This window comes from Phalacrocorax carbo, chromosome 2 (genome assembly GCF_963921805.1).
Source record: "Phalacrocorax carbo chromosome 2, bPhaCar2.1, whole genome shotgun sequence".
NCBI classification, from domain to species: domain Eukaryota; kingdom Metazoa; phylum Chordata; class Aves; order Suliformes; family Phalacrocoracidae; genus Phalacrocorax; species Phalacrocorax carbo.
The window spans coordinates 114,120,935-114,141,525 of NC_087514.1; the positions used below are offsets into that span (position 1 = coordinate 114,120,935).

Here is a 20,591-nt window from a genome sequence, read left to right on the forward strand (position 1 = left end):
AAAATGCAATATCTGACTAACTAGCTTTACTGACTTATGCAGAGTAACCTGAGGGATATTTGTGTTTGGTTTGGCACTAATGGTTACCTAATGATTTTTTAATAATTTATAATGTAAAATTTTTTTAGACTCTCTGGAGAGAGTTGTGCTGGCTTTCATCCAACAGGTCTTATAAGTAAAATATAACAAATAGTCTCAATGGGCCAGTTAGTATAAACCAAAAGTTAATTATGCAGGATATGACAGTACAGCTTTTGAAGTTTGGAAGAAATATTTGTGTCAGGAAAAGATTTGAAAAAGGCATTGATTTCTACAATAGCAGATTGTACTAGTATTTGTATATACAATTATTTGTTTGGAAACCCATATTAATGAACCATCTATTTTAATAATGCCTCTAAGATGTTTATGCAGGTTCAGCCTGTTCCATTTGAACTTTAACACTCAGTAGCTTGATCTTATTGAGAATTTTGAGAATCTACTCATTTGTCCCAGATAATTTTGCTAGTTGGATTCAGAATTCCTACAGACCTACTAATGCTAGGGTTTGGTTTGGGGTTTTGTTCTGTAAATGGTGGGAAAGAGAGCAACCTCATTGTACAAATCTCTTTACACAGGTATGGATAAATGAAGGAACATCTGTATGTCTGGACTCCGGCCTGAAAGGCAGGGAGAAATCTAGGGCATATGTGTTTCAGAGCTATGTTTCTTCTGACTTTCCATTTAAAAATATGCAATATGCTTATACTTCTTTCTGACATTACAAATAAAGATGAGCTAAACAGCAAAAAGTGTCATAAAGCTTATAGGGGTAGTAATTAGTCTTAAACAAAAGAATATTTTTGTTTTGTTTTGTTTTCTTAAAAATAACTTGAAAAGGGATTCTTTGACTCAATGTGATAATGATTTTTCTAATACTCCACTCGTGACCTCAGTCTCAGTTGGGGCCTCTGGGCACTACTGTAACATAAATAATATTAAGTACTTTAAGCATAGAGTTGTTAATCCTATACTGCTGAGAGATTGAAGTGCCTTAAATATGACGTATGTCAGTTAACTACTTTCATGTCCTTTCCACTTTTATTGCAATAATACTTAACAAAGTAAATGGAGCATTCTGAATACAGTTGTCTCCTACAGATCATGTATGTTTTCGCTATTTTCTTGTTGGCATAATGGCTATTACTTATGTGTGGCTTTGGCTTGCTGGATAAGAAGAGCATCACTAGAAGCTATTTTATGTAAATCCCCTTGGGGCAGGGGTAGTGACTGCCTCATAAAGGCAGTCATATACTTTATCCTGTAATCTTGATAGTCTACTTTTAAGATCAACTGTTCAAATGTTTTGGAGAATTCCAGCTAAGTAACTTGTGTTTCTAGTGTGTGCCCCTCCTTATTCTTTATGAATTGATTTTTCCTCTTACAGTACTGTGAAATGCAGTATTTCCCTATTGCAATACTAGTATGTAAATAATGATAAAACATACTACAGCATTCGGGATAAAATTCCAGCATAAACTGCTTGATTTCCATCACTGTTTCAGAAATATGCAAGGAAAAATAGAAGCGAAGGTAAGTGGTTACTTATAACATTTTTGGTGAGGTGTCCCTGCACTCTAGAAGTGATATATATACACACATATTTTTTTTACCTTCTGTTAAAATCTGAGTGTTCTCTGTCAGGAAATGGAATGTTTCCTGTAAAAGTTTGTGATCAGACACTTGAACTACAGGCAAAAATTTGAGTTTATCTTATTCTGGGTTTTACCTGAAGATCTCTCTAACTATGATCACTGAACTGGAAGTTCAGTTCTAATAATTGTTATAGAAGTTTGTCCCTTATTTTATTAGAAGTTTATATTCTGGTTCTGTTAAGGTATAGTAGTTACTGTTTATGACATTGTTTTAATGTCAAGGGGACTCCTATATGCTTAACATTACCTGGATTGCTTCAGAGGTATAACCACTTACATTGACAATTTGGATTAATTCAAATGGCTAGGACTTTGTTTCAACACAAATTCATCTTCCCGTTGATAAGCCTGCTTGGACAGTTATATTTTTGCAAGTCCTGTGTTGTCATCCTTAAAGTTATGACCGTGCAAAAGCATTCTCACTGAGGCTGAAACTCTCGGAGAAAATGGTTTAGGTGTTCTGTTTGAATTTATTAAAAACCCCAAACAACACCCCCCCCCCCCCCCCCCCCCAAAAAGAACAACAACAAAACCCTTCTAGAGTAGTTTGAAGAGAAACTGTCCACATGCTGCAGTTAGAACAGCTGAAATCTGAGAAGTTACACAAAGGAATTAAAAGAATTCCTACTCCTCTCAAATTTTCAGTGTTGAAATGGTAATTGTGAACAGCCGTGTTTGCTTGATATCCACCATAATTATATAAATATCTTAGCATTGACGTCAAAGTCCACTCCCATTTTTTCTTGCCCTTTGGTTTCCCTTCTGTTTCACCAGAGACCTCTTTCCTAAGACCTTCCTTGTATCTCCATATCTCCTTTGCAAAGGAAATTTCATGAGCGGTATCTCTCGTGTTCATTGATTATCAATTCTACAAATTTGTTACTTTTTGATGCTTCTTGAGATGTGTTAGATTTCTCTCTTCCCTCTGTTATAAATGACATAATTGTGTGGGGAGCAAGCCAATAGGAATGTGGTTCCTACAGAGTTCCTGTTAGCTAAAGTGCCTCATATGAAAGTAATTTTTTTCCTGTTGGCAGGGCTTTGAGCCTGTAAAGGCAAGTGACTTAATACTCCCCCACCAAAGAGGTGGGTTATGTTCATCTGAATCATCTGAAATAACTTATTCAGAAAGTCACTTTTTAAGGGCCTATCACAAGTTGTATTTGTTTTTCTGTGCCTGAGTTATCCTGTCTCCATATGCTTGACCATAAAAGGACCTTGGAGTAGATTAAAATACTTGGACAACTACTTTTCTGTTTGTTTGACACTAACTCACTTGGCAAAACTGTTCCTAAGACTACCGTGTTTTAATGACTGATTGATGGCACTAAGTAGTATTCTGACCTGGCTGGCCTGAAACTAGAACATTATGTTAAGGTCCGTTCAGTCTGAAGCAAAATAGTTTGTGTTGCTAGCCTCAGGATGTTTCCATCGCAAACATTTGAAATGCCACTGTGGGTTGAGTTAAAACCACATAGATAGAGCTTTATAGCTTGGATGTAGTCTCAGGAAAGGGATTTTTGTTTTGATCACACTCAAGTTACAAACCTGTTTTTGCAGTAGGAAAGCATGAAGCCTTCAAATCAGGGACTTACTTTCTTCTGAACATTTTTAAAGTTCACCAGTTGTAATTCTACTACTTGGTTTTGTTTGTATGCAGCCTTCAAGTTATATCTGATAAGCCCATGAATACTAAAAGGTAGCCTGACTTTCTTCTTTTAAACTGAAATAGGCTGCAGACTTTCGCAAATACCCCAATTTTCAAGGCAGTGTGTCATGTTGCCCCTCATTTTGGTTCTTTGTGCTTTCAGCTATCCATCAAGAAAGGAAATCTGGTGGTATCTACATGGCTAGAAATGTTGATTTAACGTGGAATTTATCAGCAGACACAGTTCTAACAGTAAAGCAGTCTTCTCTGAGGGTTTAGAGGATGTGTTGTGGGAAAGATAAATCTTTCCTCTCTATTTAATCTGCTGGGGACTCTTACTGCTTTAGGCACCAGTTAATCAGTGCACTTCATGTTTAAATGAAGGGTATTTTCACCTTCAGCCACATTGGAATTTGATTAGAAATACCCAAAAGAAAAACTTTAGAGCCACCTGTAGCACTTCTCTATAGGTAATTGAATGCTTTGCATATATGGTGCCTCCTGCTTTTAGGAGCTACATCTAGGAAGTAGAATGTGGGAACCAACCTTCTTTTGTGAGCATTTATATGTACCACTATATATGTGAGCAGAAGGCCTGTTCTTCATGGAAGAAAAATTCTTGAAGCAAATAACCCACAAAATGACATGTATGCCTTGTAAAATGTGAAGTTTCTTTTAATGCAAGTGGTTGACAAGTTGGTGAAAGTTACTAGAATATTTGCTTTCACTTTCATTTATTTGACAGATAAATATAATTTTACTTGGTAACGGAACAGTGTGTTTTCTGAAGAGGAAATATAAAGCAGTCTGGAAAGGTTTTTTTTTTCCTCCAGAAGCAATTTACCACCTTTAAAGAATAAGAATTTCTGAGTTTCTTAAAATATTAAATTTCCAGAACCCAACTTTTTAGCTTGAGTTAAACTAGTAAATAGATTTTCATATTTTGAGATGGGGGGAAAAAAATATTTTTCATTTTCAAACAAAAGAAACTGTTGAAAAGCTAGGGGGGAAAAAAGTAGACTTTATATGTTCAAAACAGCCACAGGGCTGCTTAGTAAGCTCTATCCACACCTCAACTCTGTATGAACTTCAAGTCTGTCTAGGTTTATACTGAGGAATGATCCCATAAAAATATCACAGGTTCCATGTCTTTACCAATGATTCTGTTTTGCTCAGTTTGTAGTCAAAAAGTGATTTTTTTCCTGCTAATTGGAGGACTACAACTGACTATGGTATTTGAAATGTACTTAGGTAATTTTTTGTTGTTGCTTCTCCAAGTATGATCATTTCAGGCTGAACTCCTAACATTGGTGTTGTGAACCTCCAGCCCATGAAGACTGTATCACAGAGTAATGTATTTGTCAGCCATGTGTTAAAGCCAGCTACCCATAGGCGGTGGGTGTTCATGTTCTGACTGTTATGTATTTTATTATGGATTATACTGAATTAGAGACTTAAAGTAATAAGTTCAAAGCTGTGTTGTGTAGGCTGAGATGCAGGGAATAGTGCAGCTTACTGAATCACTTCAAAGTTACTGACTTAAGATGCTATAGTACTATCCAATTTTCTTATTACTTATAAGACAAAGTAATTCAGTAGTTCTGAATTTCTGATGTTGTTCTTGTATGAGTCCTTTGCAGAAATAATAAAGAAGCAGAGAGTATTTTCTATGTAATCATATTCGTTAGTGTTTGAATATTGTAGCATATGGTGCTGACAGCCATGGCTACTGCACTTCCCTGCCTCTTGGAAAATCTGCACTTGTGTTACGGTTACACAGGTGCCTTGTAAAAGAGTATTTTACAGTATTTTTAAATACTTAAAAGTCATTTTTGGAGATAGTGACTTCTAATTTACTGAAGCAATAGTCTCTTGCTATGTACTGTGTTATTTCACTCTTAGCTGCCTCTTTCCTTTTTTCTTGCATCTTTTATTAGAAAAGCATATGTAGCCTGTTTTTGTTGAAGATACTGACTTCTCACTACCCGTCTGACTCTTCTATTTTGACATTTGGCATTCATCCTTTACAACCATAGATGCCCACTTAAGGATACTTACAGACCAAAGTGGGAAGGTGTTTTTGCATGGTAGTCTGATGTGTCACCTTTGACCCGTCAGTGTTACTGTTGGCCTTGGCTATTTGAGGACCATATGAGCAACAATGAATGCCTGCAAGAAATTCCTGATGCTTTAACTCTAGGTTCAAAAGAATATGTGAGGAAGGTTTGGGTGTTTTTTTGCAGCTTAGTTTCTTACTGTGTATTCCAGTACGCTGTTCCTGTCCAGTCTCTCCCGTTAGTCTGCAGCTTGACTGCAAGACTGAGGAGTATTGTTCTGGTGACTCTGAACAAGAGAGGTTGTCCGTACATGACCTCCAGTGCAGGGTTGCTAATCAGTTTGCATTTTGAAGGGGAATACAATACTGAAAGATACTTTCTTTTGTTTATTGCATTTAGAAACAATCCCATCTTTACCCCAACATCAAACAGTTAAGAATTTTACAGTTACTGGAGCATACATCCTTGGAAAGAACCACTTTTTTGCCTTCCAGAAAAATGCTTAGTACAATACTACATTTGGATTTTCTGATTTGTTAGTATTTCATCGTATTAGAACGACTAGTAAGAAGTGTGTGGTTTGTACACTTATCTGTCCCTGAAGACTGTTGTTCCCTGGCCTCATAGGACCAAGGCTTGTCTTCTGTATATGGTGATAGCTTGAGCCTGACATAGTTAACGTACTTGTAACTTCGTGGCACTTAATCTGAATAAGTTATATAAAGTCTCTGATTCAGCCACCTATCTCTGTAAAGAAGAGAACATAAGCTAGTATTTAAATTCTTTGTTTTGATGCAGGTTTAATTCCCAGATTTGAACCTATGTAGCCCAACAGACTGATCAGTTTACTTTAAATGAGAGATGTGAATCAGAACATTGGAGTTCAGAATTCTGGTGTAGAGCCATCATTGGTTGAAAATGTGCTTTATGAAGTTTTAGCTTCCAGTAATTTTTAAAGAAAATTAAAATCTGTGATCAATTTGCAAGTGAGAAAATATTGGTCTGGTCCAAATACGAACTTGAAATTAAAACTTTGTTCTCTGGCACAGAATCAGAGTACACGGGGTGGTTAGATGAACGTATTTCGTGTAGCTGGGCGCTCCAAACAGTAGAAAGGCAACAGGAACTGAATTTAACTGGAAAAAAATATGAAGAAATATTGTAGTTGAATGAAGTATATAAGGTGTAAAAGTGCAATCACATATAGGGTAGTAGTGGGTGGAGTCAAAATAAAACCCCACTCATTGACTTTTTTAGCTATCCAGATGCTTGAAAATACTTTGTTCTTCATTCCAGCCCATCTGTTATTCCCTATTATAACTGACATCACCACAGCTACCACAACTGTTAAAGAATCACCATATAAAAATGGCAAAACTTACGTATAAAACCAGCAAAACTTAGCACTTATTACACAGTTTTATGGAAAGAAAACTGCAGGAATCGAATTTTATAGTTTGTTGAAAGATTTTTCCTTTTTCCCTATAGTAGGACTGTAATAGAAGTGATGCCAGTTATGACGCACAGTATGAACTGTTCTGTTATATACATGTGTATATATAAATTTTTATTTGAGTGTTCTGTAAGAATGTTGCCTGATCTGAGAAGTTAAATGCAGAGAATTCTAGAATCTTTCTCCTTAAATGTAATTGCATTTTAAAGGAAAAAAAATTATTGCATTTGTTTTTCATCACTAAATTGCCACTAGATTGTCAAGAGATGGCAGTACAAAATACTACCCTTTTTAAAGGTCTTTTGAAGAGGTAATTTTAGTGTGTGTAGCTTAGCCACAGAATATGAATGTGATTATATTTCTTTTACTCTAGTAGGATTCTGATCATGCAGAAGACAGATGGGCCAAATACGATGCCCAGCATATACTGTGCTTCATGACTGGGCTTTCTAGAAAGTTAGTTTCCAATGGTATTTACTGTATGATATTAAGCACATGCCATAATGCCAGTTCTCCTAATTTTATTGCATGTCACTTATTTGCTTTTTCAAAAAAGCCTACTTTTTATAGTTATATGGTTTTGTAGGGGTTTCAACTTTCTTTAGAATAACACTTAAAATATTCCTACCCTCATGATTCTAGAGGAAGCCTTAAAAGTGGAAATTCTAACTGTTCAAGAGCAAGAAGGCAAGTGACTCCCCCTCTAGTATTTAAAATAAAATACTTGCTTTTAAACAAATACCAGGGGGTGGGGTTGCCTAATCTGTAGTTTCTCTGTGCCTGTTCATGTTGTGACAGTAGAATATAACAGTATCAGGTTCTGAATTCAGTCTTCAAGTTGGGTGTTGAGCAGTAGGCTGGATTTTTTGGATGTATTGTGTGTGACACTTGCTCTGCCCATAGAGGTACTGGATGTCCTGTTTGAAAAACAGTTGTTATGAACAGGCTGTTGATTTTGAAGGTCTTGTCTTTCATGCTAATAGCATAATAATAATTTTTTCATATGAGGACCAGCAGGTGGGGTATTTATGTTAAGCTATGGTGAGGACAGCCAGCTAGCAATGCGAAGTGCCAGAAATGGTTTTAAAGAGCAGCTTTGAAGACAGAGTGAAGGGACAATAATAAGTATTGTTAAAAGTAATAGCGTTTGTGCTTTTTCCTGCCTGAAATGCTGGTGAATTTTGAAGCTTGCAGGATCATCACTGTCAAACTTTGAGGAGAAAGAGATGGAAATTAGAGTTAAATGTTTTTGAAGTTATGTAATTATTCAATCCTTTCAGAATAAATTGGTGGTAAAGACACATCATCGTTATTCTTGTTAGCCTCTTTGTAGTCTGTGGGTAGTCTAATTTTCCTTCTGTACTGTCTAATATTAGTATGTATGAAGCCAACAGTTAAGAATAAGCTTTATCTAAAACATAGATTATAGATTTTATTGGTATAGCACCCTGCATCTCTCTATTGTTGGAAGCAGAGATGCTAGGGGCCTCTCCAGCTTGCCTGGAGTGAAATGGACTCTAACCACTGTCTTGAAGTAGGAGAAGAGAAGGTGTAGATGAAGGATAAACTTTTGAGCACCCCCATATCCTGTATCCACGATGTCGTAGCTGCTACCTTTTGGTGTATAACCTTTGAGCCTTTGGAAGCTGCTGTATATCTGTCTGCCAGTGAGGGAGTCTGGCCTTGAAACAGATTTTAGACTTCAGGAGAAGGAGGTGCAAATGAAGAAATATGTACTTCTTGATGTGGCTCTAAGATGGAATGAAGCATGGAGATGTCTTAGGTGTGTCATAGTTGGCCTTAAATTTCTTTCTTACTGCTAACACTAGTATTGTCATAAATTAAATTACAGTGTAATTTATCTTGTTTCTTATTATTTGGAGCTCTGATTTAGAGGCTGCGCTCTTATTTAATCAGGTTTTCTTATCAGTCCTCACATTCATTTTCAATTCAGATAATGCCTCTATCTAATGTCTTAGATATGGAACTGTGATAATAAGAAATGCAAAGTGGAAGTTTTGAACTTTTCCTTGAATATATTATACTTCAGAGTGTATATTTTTACATATTTTTTTTGCCTACAGTAAGACCATATATCTCTGGAGGCCTGTGTCATCACTCTTATTATTCTGTTTTTATTCTACTTTGTGAGAAATATTAATTTTAACTTAAATCTGCACTTTGTGTAGCTGGTTAATTTTTAATAAAACCATCACTGCTTTTGAAATAGTTTTGATTTTATATTTAAAAAACAAGAAACTGAGTTGGTTACTCCTTCAGATAAAAATAATTTTTATGTAACTTGTAGCATGAGTTTAAATCGTGTGTCTAGCCTGCTCATACCAGTATGTGTGTTCCCTGACTGAAGGAATCAGAAAAGGATGTTGTGTATGAAACTGAGTCCCTCTGCATGCGTTGTTAAATCTAACCTGTTAAGATTCCCGTACATTTAAACCTCCAAGCTATTATACTAACCCCGTTTAAAAAAACCCTGCTTCGTTTAATGTGATGTGGTAGCTTTTAGGGCTCTCCTGTGTGAAAGCTGTGCTGCTTGGCTTACCCTCACAAGCCCTGCTGTGCCGCCCTGCAGGTGGCAGTAGTGGCCTGGCAGAAAAGACCCCTGACCCAAACTTTTCTGAGTAGTGTTTGTTTTTAACTTGGCAGTAAAAGTAAAAACAATTCATTTCCATGGCTGTTTTTCATTTCGATATTTCGTGCTCCTTTTTATTTGGTCGCTGGATGGCGTTTGGCCTTTTAAGCAAAGAGTCTCTTTCAAGGAGAAAGCTACGTAAGCTGAAGACTTGTCTGAATTTGTCATGCAGCAAGGCACTAACTAGTTTGCTGTGTGGTGTCACCATGCAAACGTGCCAGTGAAAATGTCTTCGCTCCCAAGTAGAGAGCAAAAGTACTATAGAAGATCTGGAAGATGGCAAATCCTTCAGGCATTCATAATGGTAATGCTGGCCAAATTCAGGTTTTATTCAGTTCTGACTCTTGGTGGATTTCAGTGCTTTTAAGAGGGGATAGGTGTTGACCTGTTGTTTGAGTCATCAGTTCTCTTTTTAAAACTGCTTTTCCACTGGTTATCAAGAAGAAATTGTGTTTCATTTCCCTCTTCCTCTTAAATGTATATAATAATTTTTTAACTAGATTTCTGTCTGGTATTATGTTACGACCAGCAATCCTAGACTATCACACAAATGGGAAAGATGAAGAATGTTTTTCTGTAAAGCAACAGCAGAAATTATTTACCACTTAATGATATTAAATACAATTACATATTGTTAAACAATTATAATTGAACACTGTATTTACATTGTGTTTACATCCCCTCTGCAGAGTGTGCGAATCATATTAAATACATAATATAAATAGCCTTTAGAGGATTTTAGTTTCTGAAAGCAAACAGATTATCTGTTTTCATGTGTAATAGCAGAATGCGCAAGTCTTGCACATAGAAGTATTAATTCTGATGTAAAGTTGAACAAATTATTTCTTTAATGAGGAAGGGGTTTTCAAAGGAACCTGTTGGTGTTCCACAGATACCCAAAACCAGTTAAAAATTGGTGGTGGCTGACAGAGTTGCAGTAGGTATACTTTTAAATATTCAGCTGAAGGTCTGATTTTGGAGTGTTGCTCCCATTACTTAGAAAATTCTTACAGTTCGTTACTCCCAGTCTAATATTCCTTCAGTATTTTATCAAATACTTTACACAGTTACAGCTAAAATAACATTGAAATGGTAGTGAAACTTAGAACAATTTGGGTTTTCAAAAGCACTAAACTAAAAAGTGCTATTGTAGTTATGCTCTGCATATAAGTACTTCAGGGGATGATACAATGAGGAGAGAATTAGATTCAAAATGCTTGAGTACAATTCAAGAATTAGTTTTCTAATTTAGTAGTTTATAAATAATACATTATCAATAAGGGACTGAAAGTAGTGTTGCAGAACATATTGTTTTCTGAAATGATTGGTATGAGTAGTATCAATTAAGACTGCTTCTGAAACTGAGGTAGAAGTTTTATGTGCTATTATAAATATAAATAATTAAAGCTGTAAATGGTGTCAATAACCAGGCCTTGTTCTAAGAGTTGTCCAAGGCTTAGCTTGTGTCATTCAAGTAGAACTCAGACATAACTTCTAAGTCAATTGAGTGATCAGTTTGGCATTGGATAACTGGAAACATGCAAAGCATTTTAATTTCTTCAAGAATTATGTTGTGAGCAATTTGTTTAGTAAGAGAAGACCTACAAAAAGCATATGCCATTATTATTACCCAGAATCCAATAAAAGATAGTTTTTCAAATTATTACCATATGTGTGTAGGAGTTGCTTTGTACTGTAAAGTTATTTTAGATACCAGAATAATTTGTTTCATACTTTGAGTTCCTCACTGTTAAAGTGTCCCCTTAGATTTGCTATTACTTTGACTATTGTGTGATACATAGTAAAAAAATAGTTTACAATAAAAGAAATTTAACAAGTAATTGAAATTCCAGATTGTGTGCAAAATGTGCCAAATGAAGTAATGGTATTTGCAGGGATATTGTATGAGTGCAGTAGCTGTGGGGAAACTACTATAAAACTGGTAAATATGCTCCCCCTCCCCCTGCTGTCTTTAACCACTGTTATAAAAGCTTGGGAAAATAAAGCAATCTTGACTGGCTGACAAACAGTCCAACAGAGAAATTAATGTATTATAAATCATAAATTATAACTGGTGACCCATATTTTTCTTATTGTTTCTATTGAAGTACAAATTAATGGATGGCTTTAACAAGGAGAGGTTACTGAAGAAGGCTTTTTTTTAGATTTGTATATGTTTCATGTTGAACAATTTTCTTAGGACTCAGCAGAACAGTAACTGAAGCAAAGGAAAAGTGTCATTTGTAATGCTGCTTTCTTAAACCAATACTTTTGTCTCTGAGCTAGTGCAGACTTAAAGGATGTCATGACTAACAGGAAAGTTGGTTGAAATGAGTTTATTTTAAGATGGAGTATTTGAATGTGCATTCTGTAATGCTGACATAAACCCAGAAGTTAAGAAAAGCGTGATTTATATGGGAAAATCACCTCCTTGATTTGAGTTGGTTTTGTTTGATAGACTAATTACCTGCAGATGACTGCCAACTTAAAGGTACATAGGAAGGACTGTATTTACAAACCACTTTTGAATGTATTACACTTTAGTAGTATATTGTCAAAGATTTATTGCTAACAGTGTAGCTATATTTCTTCATGCCCCTTTGATTGATGTTCTGATGTCCTCGTGGAACTTTGCTTCTTAGCTTAACAGATTCATAGCCTCAGGAAAGAAATTTTAGGATGATCCAAAGCCCTTGCTGGAGAATTTTAGAAATTGTCTTGCTCTTAGATGTTAGTTTTCTTTTTTCCAGTTGTGGAACAAGCTCGTGATGCAGCTTCTGTTGTTGTCCTGTCTTTTTTTTTTAGTAGCTTCATTGTGTGCTGTAACTAAATAGTAAAGTGTGGGGCAGTGTATTTGGTAGCATGGTAGCATCTGCCTCAGCAATATCATTTTTTTAAAGACTTTGCTGTGCCCATGGTCAGTATGGCAAAGTTCTTTGCAAACCAAGCATTAAGCAAAGTCCTCTACATTAGGTGTTATTTGCATTCCTTACCAGGACTGTGCTATGGTCCAAGTATTCACAGTAGTCTGCCTCCTTGCATTGTTTGTATCATATCTCAGGGTTAGCCCAATGTATTCGTTCATTGTGCCATCCAGAATTCTGTAAATGTAGCACAAATGTGTGTTGTGCAGAGCTTTTTGGACATAGGAAACTAGGATGAGCAGTTCTGCATGTAATTCTAACAACAGACCCAGTCCTGAGCAGGGAAACCAACTATAGTTGGCAACAAATACTCAAGCAGCCAGAGAAACCAGGACTTGTGTAGTTCAACTTCCTCTCATTTTGGATTGAGAGTTTACAATTTGTCGGAAATAACGGATGCAAACCCCAAGTATACAGGTCACAAATATGTCATCACAGTCACAGGACAGCTGGTAACACAGGTACTGGATATGTAAGTTGAAAATCAGTATTAAGCTTTCTACTTTCTGTTCTTAAAGGTTTTGTTGGGGAGACTTGGCGTCTCCAGCCTTATGGTGCTCACAAGGCCAGCTTCCTGTTAAGGTTTGCTTAGTTTTTTTGGTGAATGTTAATATACATTAAAAACTGTGGTGGTAGCTAGAAGCTTATCTGTGGCAATGGGAACAGTATTCCCAAAAGAGAAGAGTTTCTGTTTAACCTGAGCTTATATAATAGATAAGGGGAACAGTATGTTTTGAGTTCTATTATGTGTGTTCTGTTCCAGAAGGCACTTCAGATTTGTATGTGCCCCCTGAAGCGAGGGACTAACTGGGGATACCTGTTGCCCAGAAAAAAAAAACGAAACCCAACCATTTTCCATACATTTGTAGTTCAACCAGGAGGTATATTTCATTCACTGAATAAAAATTATTTTCTGTTGAAAGAGAAAGCTCAAACTTATCTGCAGCGACTACTTTTGTATCGTGCCCAATGGGGTCTTCATTTCTGTATGCGGTTATAATGTAACTGTTCAGAGTTCAAATGATCTGTTACAGCATAGTTTTTCCAGAATGTTTGATCGTAGTTGTGAAACCAACACTGGGATTGTGGCCTTAGCATTCTGTAAAAAGTAATTTTGGATTGTCCAGTTGGACCATCAGTTATCAAAATTAATCTGTGACAGCTGTTTGCCTTTGTAATTACTTATTACCCTGGAAAACTGGAATGAGGTTTCCTATCTGTGTGTACTGGAGTCATGCTAGAAGACAACATAGGACACCAGACAATTCTGAGGGTTTTTTTTATATAGCTACCTGGTTTTTGATGACGATTGTAGTGGAGGAGGCACTTGAAAGGTATCAGTGTATGTGAGTTAAAAAAAATTTCGTTAATTCTTAGTGAATTATAGCTTGAACACTTATATGAATGAGATTTGACATGGGTTTAATTAGTGGGATAGTGCATTAGGCTTTAGTTCAAAATTAAGTTTTATGTCTGAATTAAATTTGATCTATCTTTGCTTTATATGACAGTTGTATTTGATGCAAAGGCAGCATCTACTATAAGATTCTGGGTATGGAATAAGAGCAAATTATTGGCATGAATGTGTCATCTCATGATTATGAAAATAAATACATGCTTTTAATCAAGACTAAGCATTTTAAAACAATGAAATAAAAGTTACCTTTCTCCTAACTTGCGCTGCTAACATCTATGCTCGTCTGTCTTTACTGTTCAGTTCCTTTTCTGTTTAGGAATAACCTTCAAGTTAAGCAAAACGTTAGCAGTACTCTGTCGTCTCATAATTTGGTAAATACTTTCCTAAATCTTGCATTTGCATGGTTCCTGATCAAATAAGCAAAATGAGTGAGATTTTTGTAGGAGTAAGTTCAATGAAATACTGCTCCCTTGGGAGAAAAGAGACTATAGCATATCTACTAAAACACTCATTTGTATTGATCCAGAGCAGCATAAGGGGAATCTTCTGGATCCATGTGGCTTCCTTTCAGAAAGATACTGCAGGCAAGAGCTAGCAAGGGTTTGAAGCCAGCATAGTAGCTGCAGTAGCAGCCAAAGAATGGGTATGGAGTGCTACTCATGCTGCCATCAAAGTCCTACTGCTGTCTTCACCGTGAACATGTTCCATCCACTTGTGATTTCTTCTAATGCATCTCTTCCCTTACTTGGTGTTCCATTTAGCTAATTTCTCTTCCTGCGTGCCAACCTGAATATCCATACTTCAAAAAACTGAAGTAAAAATTTGTGAATAAAAAAGGTTACAACTGTACTGTATACTCAACTTGCTTGTTCTGATCTTTTCCTTTACCTGTCGTGATTCTGAGATCCTTGGGTGATGTTTTGGTCCTCTGTCTAGGACAGATTGGTTGTTAGATGTGACTGCAATAAGTGGGAGTAATAGTAATAAACACATCTGAATTGAAGAAAAAATATTGTTTTCTTTTGGTCAAAAAAATCTCATTAAAACCAGGAAGTTCTATTGTGTTTGTAGATGGAACAATAGAAGCAGCATAAATTCAACGTTGTTGCTTCTGTGATTCTTACTGATTTCTTAATGAGCTTTATTTTTTTTATGCAGAGACTTGAAGGGTGTTATAGTCACTCTGAGTGACAATGGGCATCTTCAGTGTTCCTACCTTGGAACTGATCCTTCACTCTTCCAGGCTCCTAGGGTTGATTCTAGGGAGATAAACTATGAAGAATTTGATGCTGAAATGAAAGAACTTCAAAAAATCATCAAGGAGGCTACAAAAACACAAGGTATACTTTCTATAGATGTACATACTTTTCTATAGATGTACATACTTTTAATAACCTGACTTTCCATTTAGCACTTCAAAATATTTTATTTTTGCACTTTAACCATAATTACATTTCTGTAGGAAATGTAATATTTAATAAAGTTTAGGTTTTAATTAAAATATACAAACAAAATTTTCCTAGACTGTAAGGCCCTTGGATACAGAGTTTTTTCTTTGTATTTTCATAATACTTAATGGAACTTAGGTATTTATGTCAGGTTGCAGATAATTCTCACTGGTGCAAGGGTTCAGAGAAAAAACGGACAGTGAGTTACTATCCAAAAGTAAGAAATCTTAAGGAATATCACAGCAAGAGTCTGAAATACTTAGGATTCAGAGAAAGCAAAAGTATTGCCCAATTCTGTTTTTATTACAAATTACTTAAGTCATGCAATTAACAAAGAATGGCTTTTGTTAAAGCAACTTATCTGTTGCTTTAACTTCTCTCAAAAGCAGTTGTGTTTGAAGAACTTAGTGAGAGATATAAAAACCCAAATAACTGATCATGATAAACTCTGGAATTTACATACATTGCTAATAACTTGCATGGATTCTGTTCAAGTAAGGGCACACCATTTCTACAGAGACCCCTCAAAGTTTGTTTTTCGTAACTGAATTTTTAAACAGTGTATCTGACTTACACAGGGAATTGGAAGCATGTGATTTTACAGGAAACTATGGAAAAGTCTTAGACAAATAAAGAACCAATTAAAATTTTTTTGTGATGATAGTTAGCATGTTCTTAAAATGCATTTAAGAAATAGTTGTGGCTTTCTGTGTGAAACAGAGTGAAAAAGCTTGCAGTTGAAAACCCTAGAAAATAAGAAATTACTTATCTGCAGTTGTGAGCTTGATTCTACAACTCAAATATTTCATTTTTGTAACTGTGTTTAACTTTGTCCGTTATTGTGATAGACTAATGTCTTTCAATTTTAGAAATCCAGCAGTTGGTTATTTAAGCATATAGATGTGGGTAAACTTCATTCATTTTTACCACAGCCCTTCTTTGTAAGTGTTTGACAGTTTCAACTGGCTATCATAACCAAATGAAAGAAAAACACGAAGGAATCTATTTGAAGTGAATCAACTTCTCCTTTTTAGCTTTAACATACTGTTTGGAAGATCTAGAGAGAGAAAGGAAACATAACAGTAAACTTGTCAATTGCACAAGGACAGCTAATATTGTTGATCTTTTCCCCATTCTCTCTTCTTCTTAATTTTCTTTCTTCCTTAATATTTCTAATCTGATCTAAGGTGTTACAGTGGTGTTTTCGATGAGTTTTTAAGAATGCTCTTTTTGTCGTGGAGAGATGCTCTAATGATGTTGTGATTGGCTTTAACTGGATGTAAAACTTGTGAGAAGACCTTTTGTACACAAAACATTTTACTTATGATGAATGCCTTTCAGTTTTGGATGTTTTGGCTTTTTTCTTAGAACTTTAGCTAAGTCTTAAAATAACTGCTAATCATGCCTGGTTGGGTACGAAACACTTGTGAACATTGATCACCCTTAAGTTACTCCTAAGTGTGATCTTTAAAATCAACCATTGACTTTTCTGTCTTTTGGATTCACATTTGTGTAGTAAGAGTTTGTTTTGAAAGTATCTACCCTTATATGGAAATAATTTTTCTTTGTTTCATTTCAACTTCCAAATATGGAGGGTATTTAGAATTAGGTCATCATATTAAAAAACACTTAGAGTAGTTATTTCCATAAATGTCTTGTATTTCAGTCCAGTGCTGACCATTAAACTGTTGAACTTAAGCTGTTTTATACATTTTGAAGAATAAGGATTTACATTATAAACTGATGAAATAATTTTTAAATCTTAACTGTTATACTAAGTTAAATTTAATGTTACTTCCATCAGTCTGGATGACATAAGTGATTAAACATAGGTGTTTTAGCTTGGTTTAATAGTAACAAAAAGCTGACTCATATATGTAAACTTTGGTTGTGATCTCTGCGCTATATCTAATAAAAAGATGACTGTATGACTAAAGTTGCATCATAATTTGCTTGAAGAAGCAACGTGAAGAGAAATGGTTAAGAATGGGTAGAAAAGGAAGATATTTTCTTATCTGTACAAGTGGAACGGATTGTTCTGAGCTATGTGTAATAGGCAGATCTAGTTGGGTGCAATTGTGTCAATATGAAACAGGCCTAGGCTTCTTTGGTAGGTGGTATTGTAGGAACATGTTTTGATTTTGCTTTTTAACCTTGAAAGGGAGGCATTTTCCTCTGAGCAGAGATAACATGCTGCTTACTACTTCTGGGCCATTTTCAGGACCCTATGCGTAATAAAATTCTTGTAGCTTTCTGAATGTGCTCACGCTCTCAATTATTCAATTAATATTAATATGTTACTTCCCCTTCACATTAAGTGTTTACTGTTACTTTAGGAACTGTACTTTTTCTGTTTGGGTTTTTCCTTTTCCAATACATTTAGTATTAAGAAAGAAGAGTGTTTTTCAGAAAAACGCAAATACCTTAGAGCTGAACTTCTGGACTGTCTTAAGAGGAGATCATGTAATTCCTCATGGTATTCAAGTGCTTAGCTTTTAATCCTTACAACTTTTTTTACATACATGAATCTGCATAAGGTTTTATATTATGGAAATAAATGAGTTTGTAGCATTCTTTGCCTTGTATGTTAACAGCCCTCGAAATAATCAGGAATATATTGTAACAGCCCCATATCATATTCTGTGCAGAAAACTTTCCTATACATTCTTATGCAGAGGAATTTCTAAAATCTATTTTAACTTTACGCTATTAGGCACAGAATCTTTGTGTCTAACATATTCATTATCAAATTATTTAGCTGAAAGTGCAATGAGATGTGTGGTATGTATGTTGAAGATAGTTGTTTTTTATAGGTGTATTAGTATATGCATGTGAGGACAAAGGTTTAAAAATTCCTTAAAGTCACTGAAGATCATGGATAATAGGTGTAAAATCTTGTTATAGAATGCGTCTAAATCCTTTTTCATACCTAAATCAGAAATCCAGAATGAGATCCAGGTTCAGGTTGGCTGTAGAGACCTTACAAAATTGGGAAGTTTCTTTGGTCAAAAATTGTATGCATTGTTATTTTTACCTTTACACTAGTAGGTGTAGTGATACAAGTCTGAAATTTGATGATATTGAAATTGTATTATTTTTAGAAAAGTAGCTGCATGCTTGTTAAAGAAGAGCTTATTTACTTTTCCTTTCAGATATTTTGCCCAAATCTAAAAAACACAGAGATCTAATTGTCACAGCAGAAGTTTCGCCTGATTTGGATGCAGAATCTGTATGTACCTGTATAAAAAGGAAATTACTCTGAAAGCATTGGTTTCATATATAAATACATAATGGTTGATCATGGGTAGTGATTACTACGTATTTGTATTTGTGGGACTGTAGCTCCCAGTTTTGCATCAATTAAAACACTTCTGTTAATGATTCCAACTAGAATTATTAAATTTATTTAATATCTTCTCTCTGGGGACCTTTAGATTCTTGGCTAAGCAAATATAAGTGAACGAGAACTTAGGATCTGGAATAACATTGTGGTGAGAATTTGTGATGGTGAGCAGTTAATAATATGGGGCAAAACAGAAGAAGTGTCGCCCTGTGGATCTTTTAAAGATAGAATACATGAACCCCTCAAAGGTGCATCATTCAATATTCTCTGCTGTTGCAGCCTAATTTATTAATCTTGTATACATATGTAGTTCTTAAAAATTAATTGAAAATAACATTCAGGAGAGCTTATATTGTCTCAGAACATACTCATTGCACTGGAACATCTGTAATAATTTCTGGCCACTGATTTCCACAAAACTGATTTCCAGGGGTACTTACTGTTTAAAAAATATAAGGAGCTGCTTTTTAATACTTTATATATATATATGTTATATATTTATTTAAACTCTATTATTACTACTGCTACCTATACTACTATTGTTCTTTGTTAAGGGTCCTCTTTATAATGTGCACTAGTGTCCTAGTACTTGTCTGTGGGGAAAAAAGGACAGTGTGACATGGTCTTGGCTAGGTGCGATAATCTGCTCATGACACTTAGAACCGTTAGGTCCATAGAATGCTCTAATGCTGCTGTACTCATTTGCTCAACATTCCAAATGCAAATGGTCTGTTTCATATATAAATAACTCAATATATCAAACCATAGCCTTGAATCTTTGTTTCACAAGCCTGTCCATATATCTTAGTTTCCTGTTTGGTAGGCTTTCCCAGGGGTTCTTTCAGTAGCCATCTAGAAAGGAAAAATCTGACAAGATACTTCATGGAGAAGGATCAATACAGCAAATGTGGGAACAATTTTAGGGCCTCTGCAGTGATCTTGGAAACTACAGGCTTGCGGATACTACTTCTCCACTTGTGAAAATATTTGAATTGTGGTGTGTGTGGTAAAATCAAAGAGGATATAGATGTATTGAAATGGATTAGATAAACAAGTAGAGTACCATTCTGGCTACTTACCACCACCTGCTCTGTATGGCCTCTGATCCAGGAAGTCTGCTGATTTCTGAAAGCTGAATATGGCAAAGATCAATCTCTCTGCACCCCTGCTAACGCTGCAGGATAGCACCAGAGAGAGGGCATGACATGCCAGTATGTGTTTGTTAATCTGAAAAAGATACACAATATACAAATGAAAGTCCAATTCCCAGAACCCGGAGAGCCTACCAACTTCCTGACTTCTTAGAAACTTTGCAGGTGTGGACCTTCTAGTGGCACGTTAGGATGAGAAGGAGGGCGGCTAGAAGACATCAGGGTGTTCTTAAGTTACTATTTTATTGTGAGAGGGTATAATTTCAAGTCAGTAATATGGTATTATAGCAGAAGTGAAGTGTTTCTTTAAAATAAGATTAAACAAATAGGAACATTTTCTTAAACTGTAGGGACTGACCTGGTGCAAAATGAAATATAAGCATAAAATAAGATACAAAATAGACTGCAAGGTCAAAATGAATTTTGAATTAGATGGAATTGCCTGTTCAAACAGCAATTAGCAGTAGTAGCAAGATGCCTGCTATAATATTCTTTTGAAGTTCAAAATATATTTCTGATTATAAGATAGTGTGTGATGATTTTATAGTACATACTATGGTGTGTATATAATATATTGGCTTATTGGAAGTCACCTTTCCCTACTGAATAACAGAAGGTAGTTCCAGAATTTAAATAAATATACAGTGGAAAGTAGTGTGCCAAACAAAACAGTTTCAAATATTCATATATACATCAGAGTGTATTAGTTTCTTATGTGCACGACATTCATGACCTTTTGCTATCCTTTTTGCTGGCAATTTCAAACAGAGGCTTTACATTTTCAGAAGGAACTCAAAAATTTATTT

General features: G+C 35.4%; 1 protein-coding gene across 4 annotated transcripts in view; it reads left to right on the plus strand.

Moving 5' to 3' along the window:
• Positions 1-20,591, plus strand: part of BBS9 (Bardet-Biedl syndrome 9) — a 312,074-nt gene that overhangs the window by 42,203 nt on the left and 249,280 nt on the right. For all 4 annotated transcript variants that reach the window (XR_010371645.1, XM_064443921.1, XM_064443920.1 and 1 more), the window contains exons 10-11: positions 15,002-15,183; positions 18,444-18,520. Coding sequence is in view for 3 of the 4 variants with exons in the window: in XM_064443921.1 (XP_064299991.1) it covers positions 15,002-15,183; positions 18,444-18,520 (259 nt within the window). In the remaining variant the exon portion in view is untranslated. The remainder of the gene's footprint in view (positions 1-15,001; positions 15,184-18,443; positions 18,521-20,591) is intronic.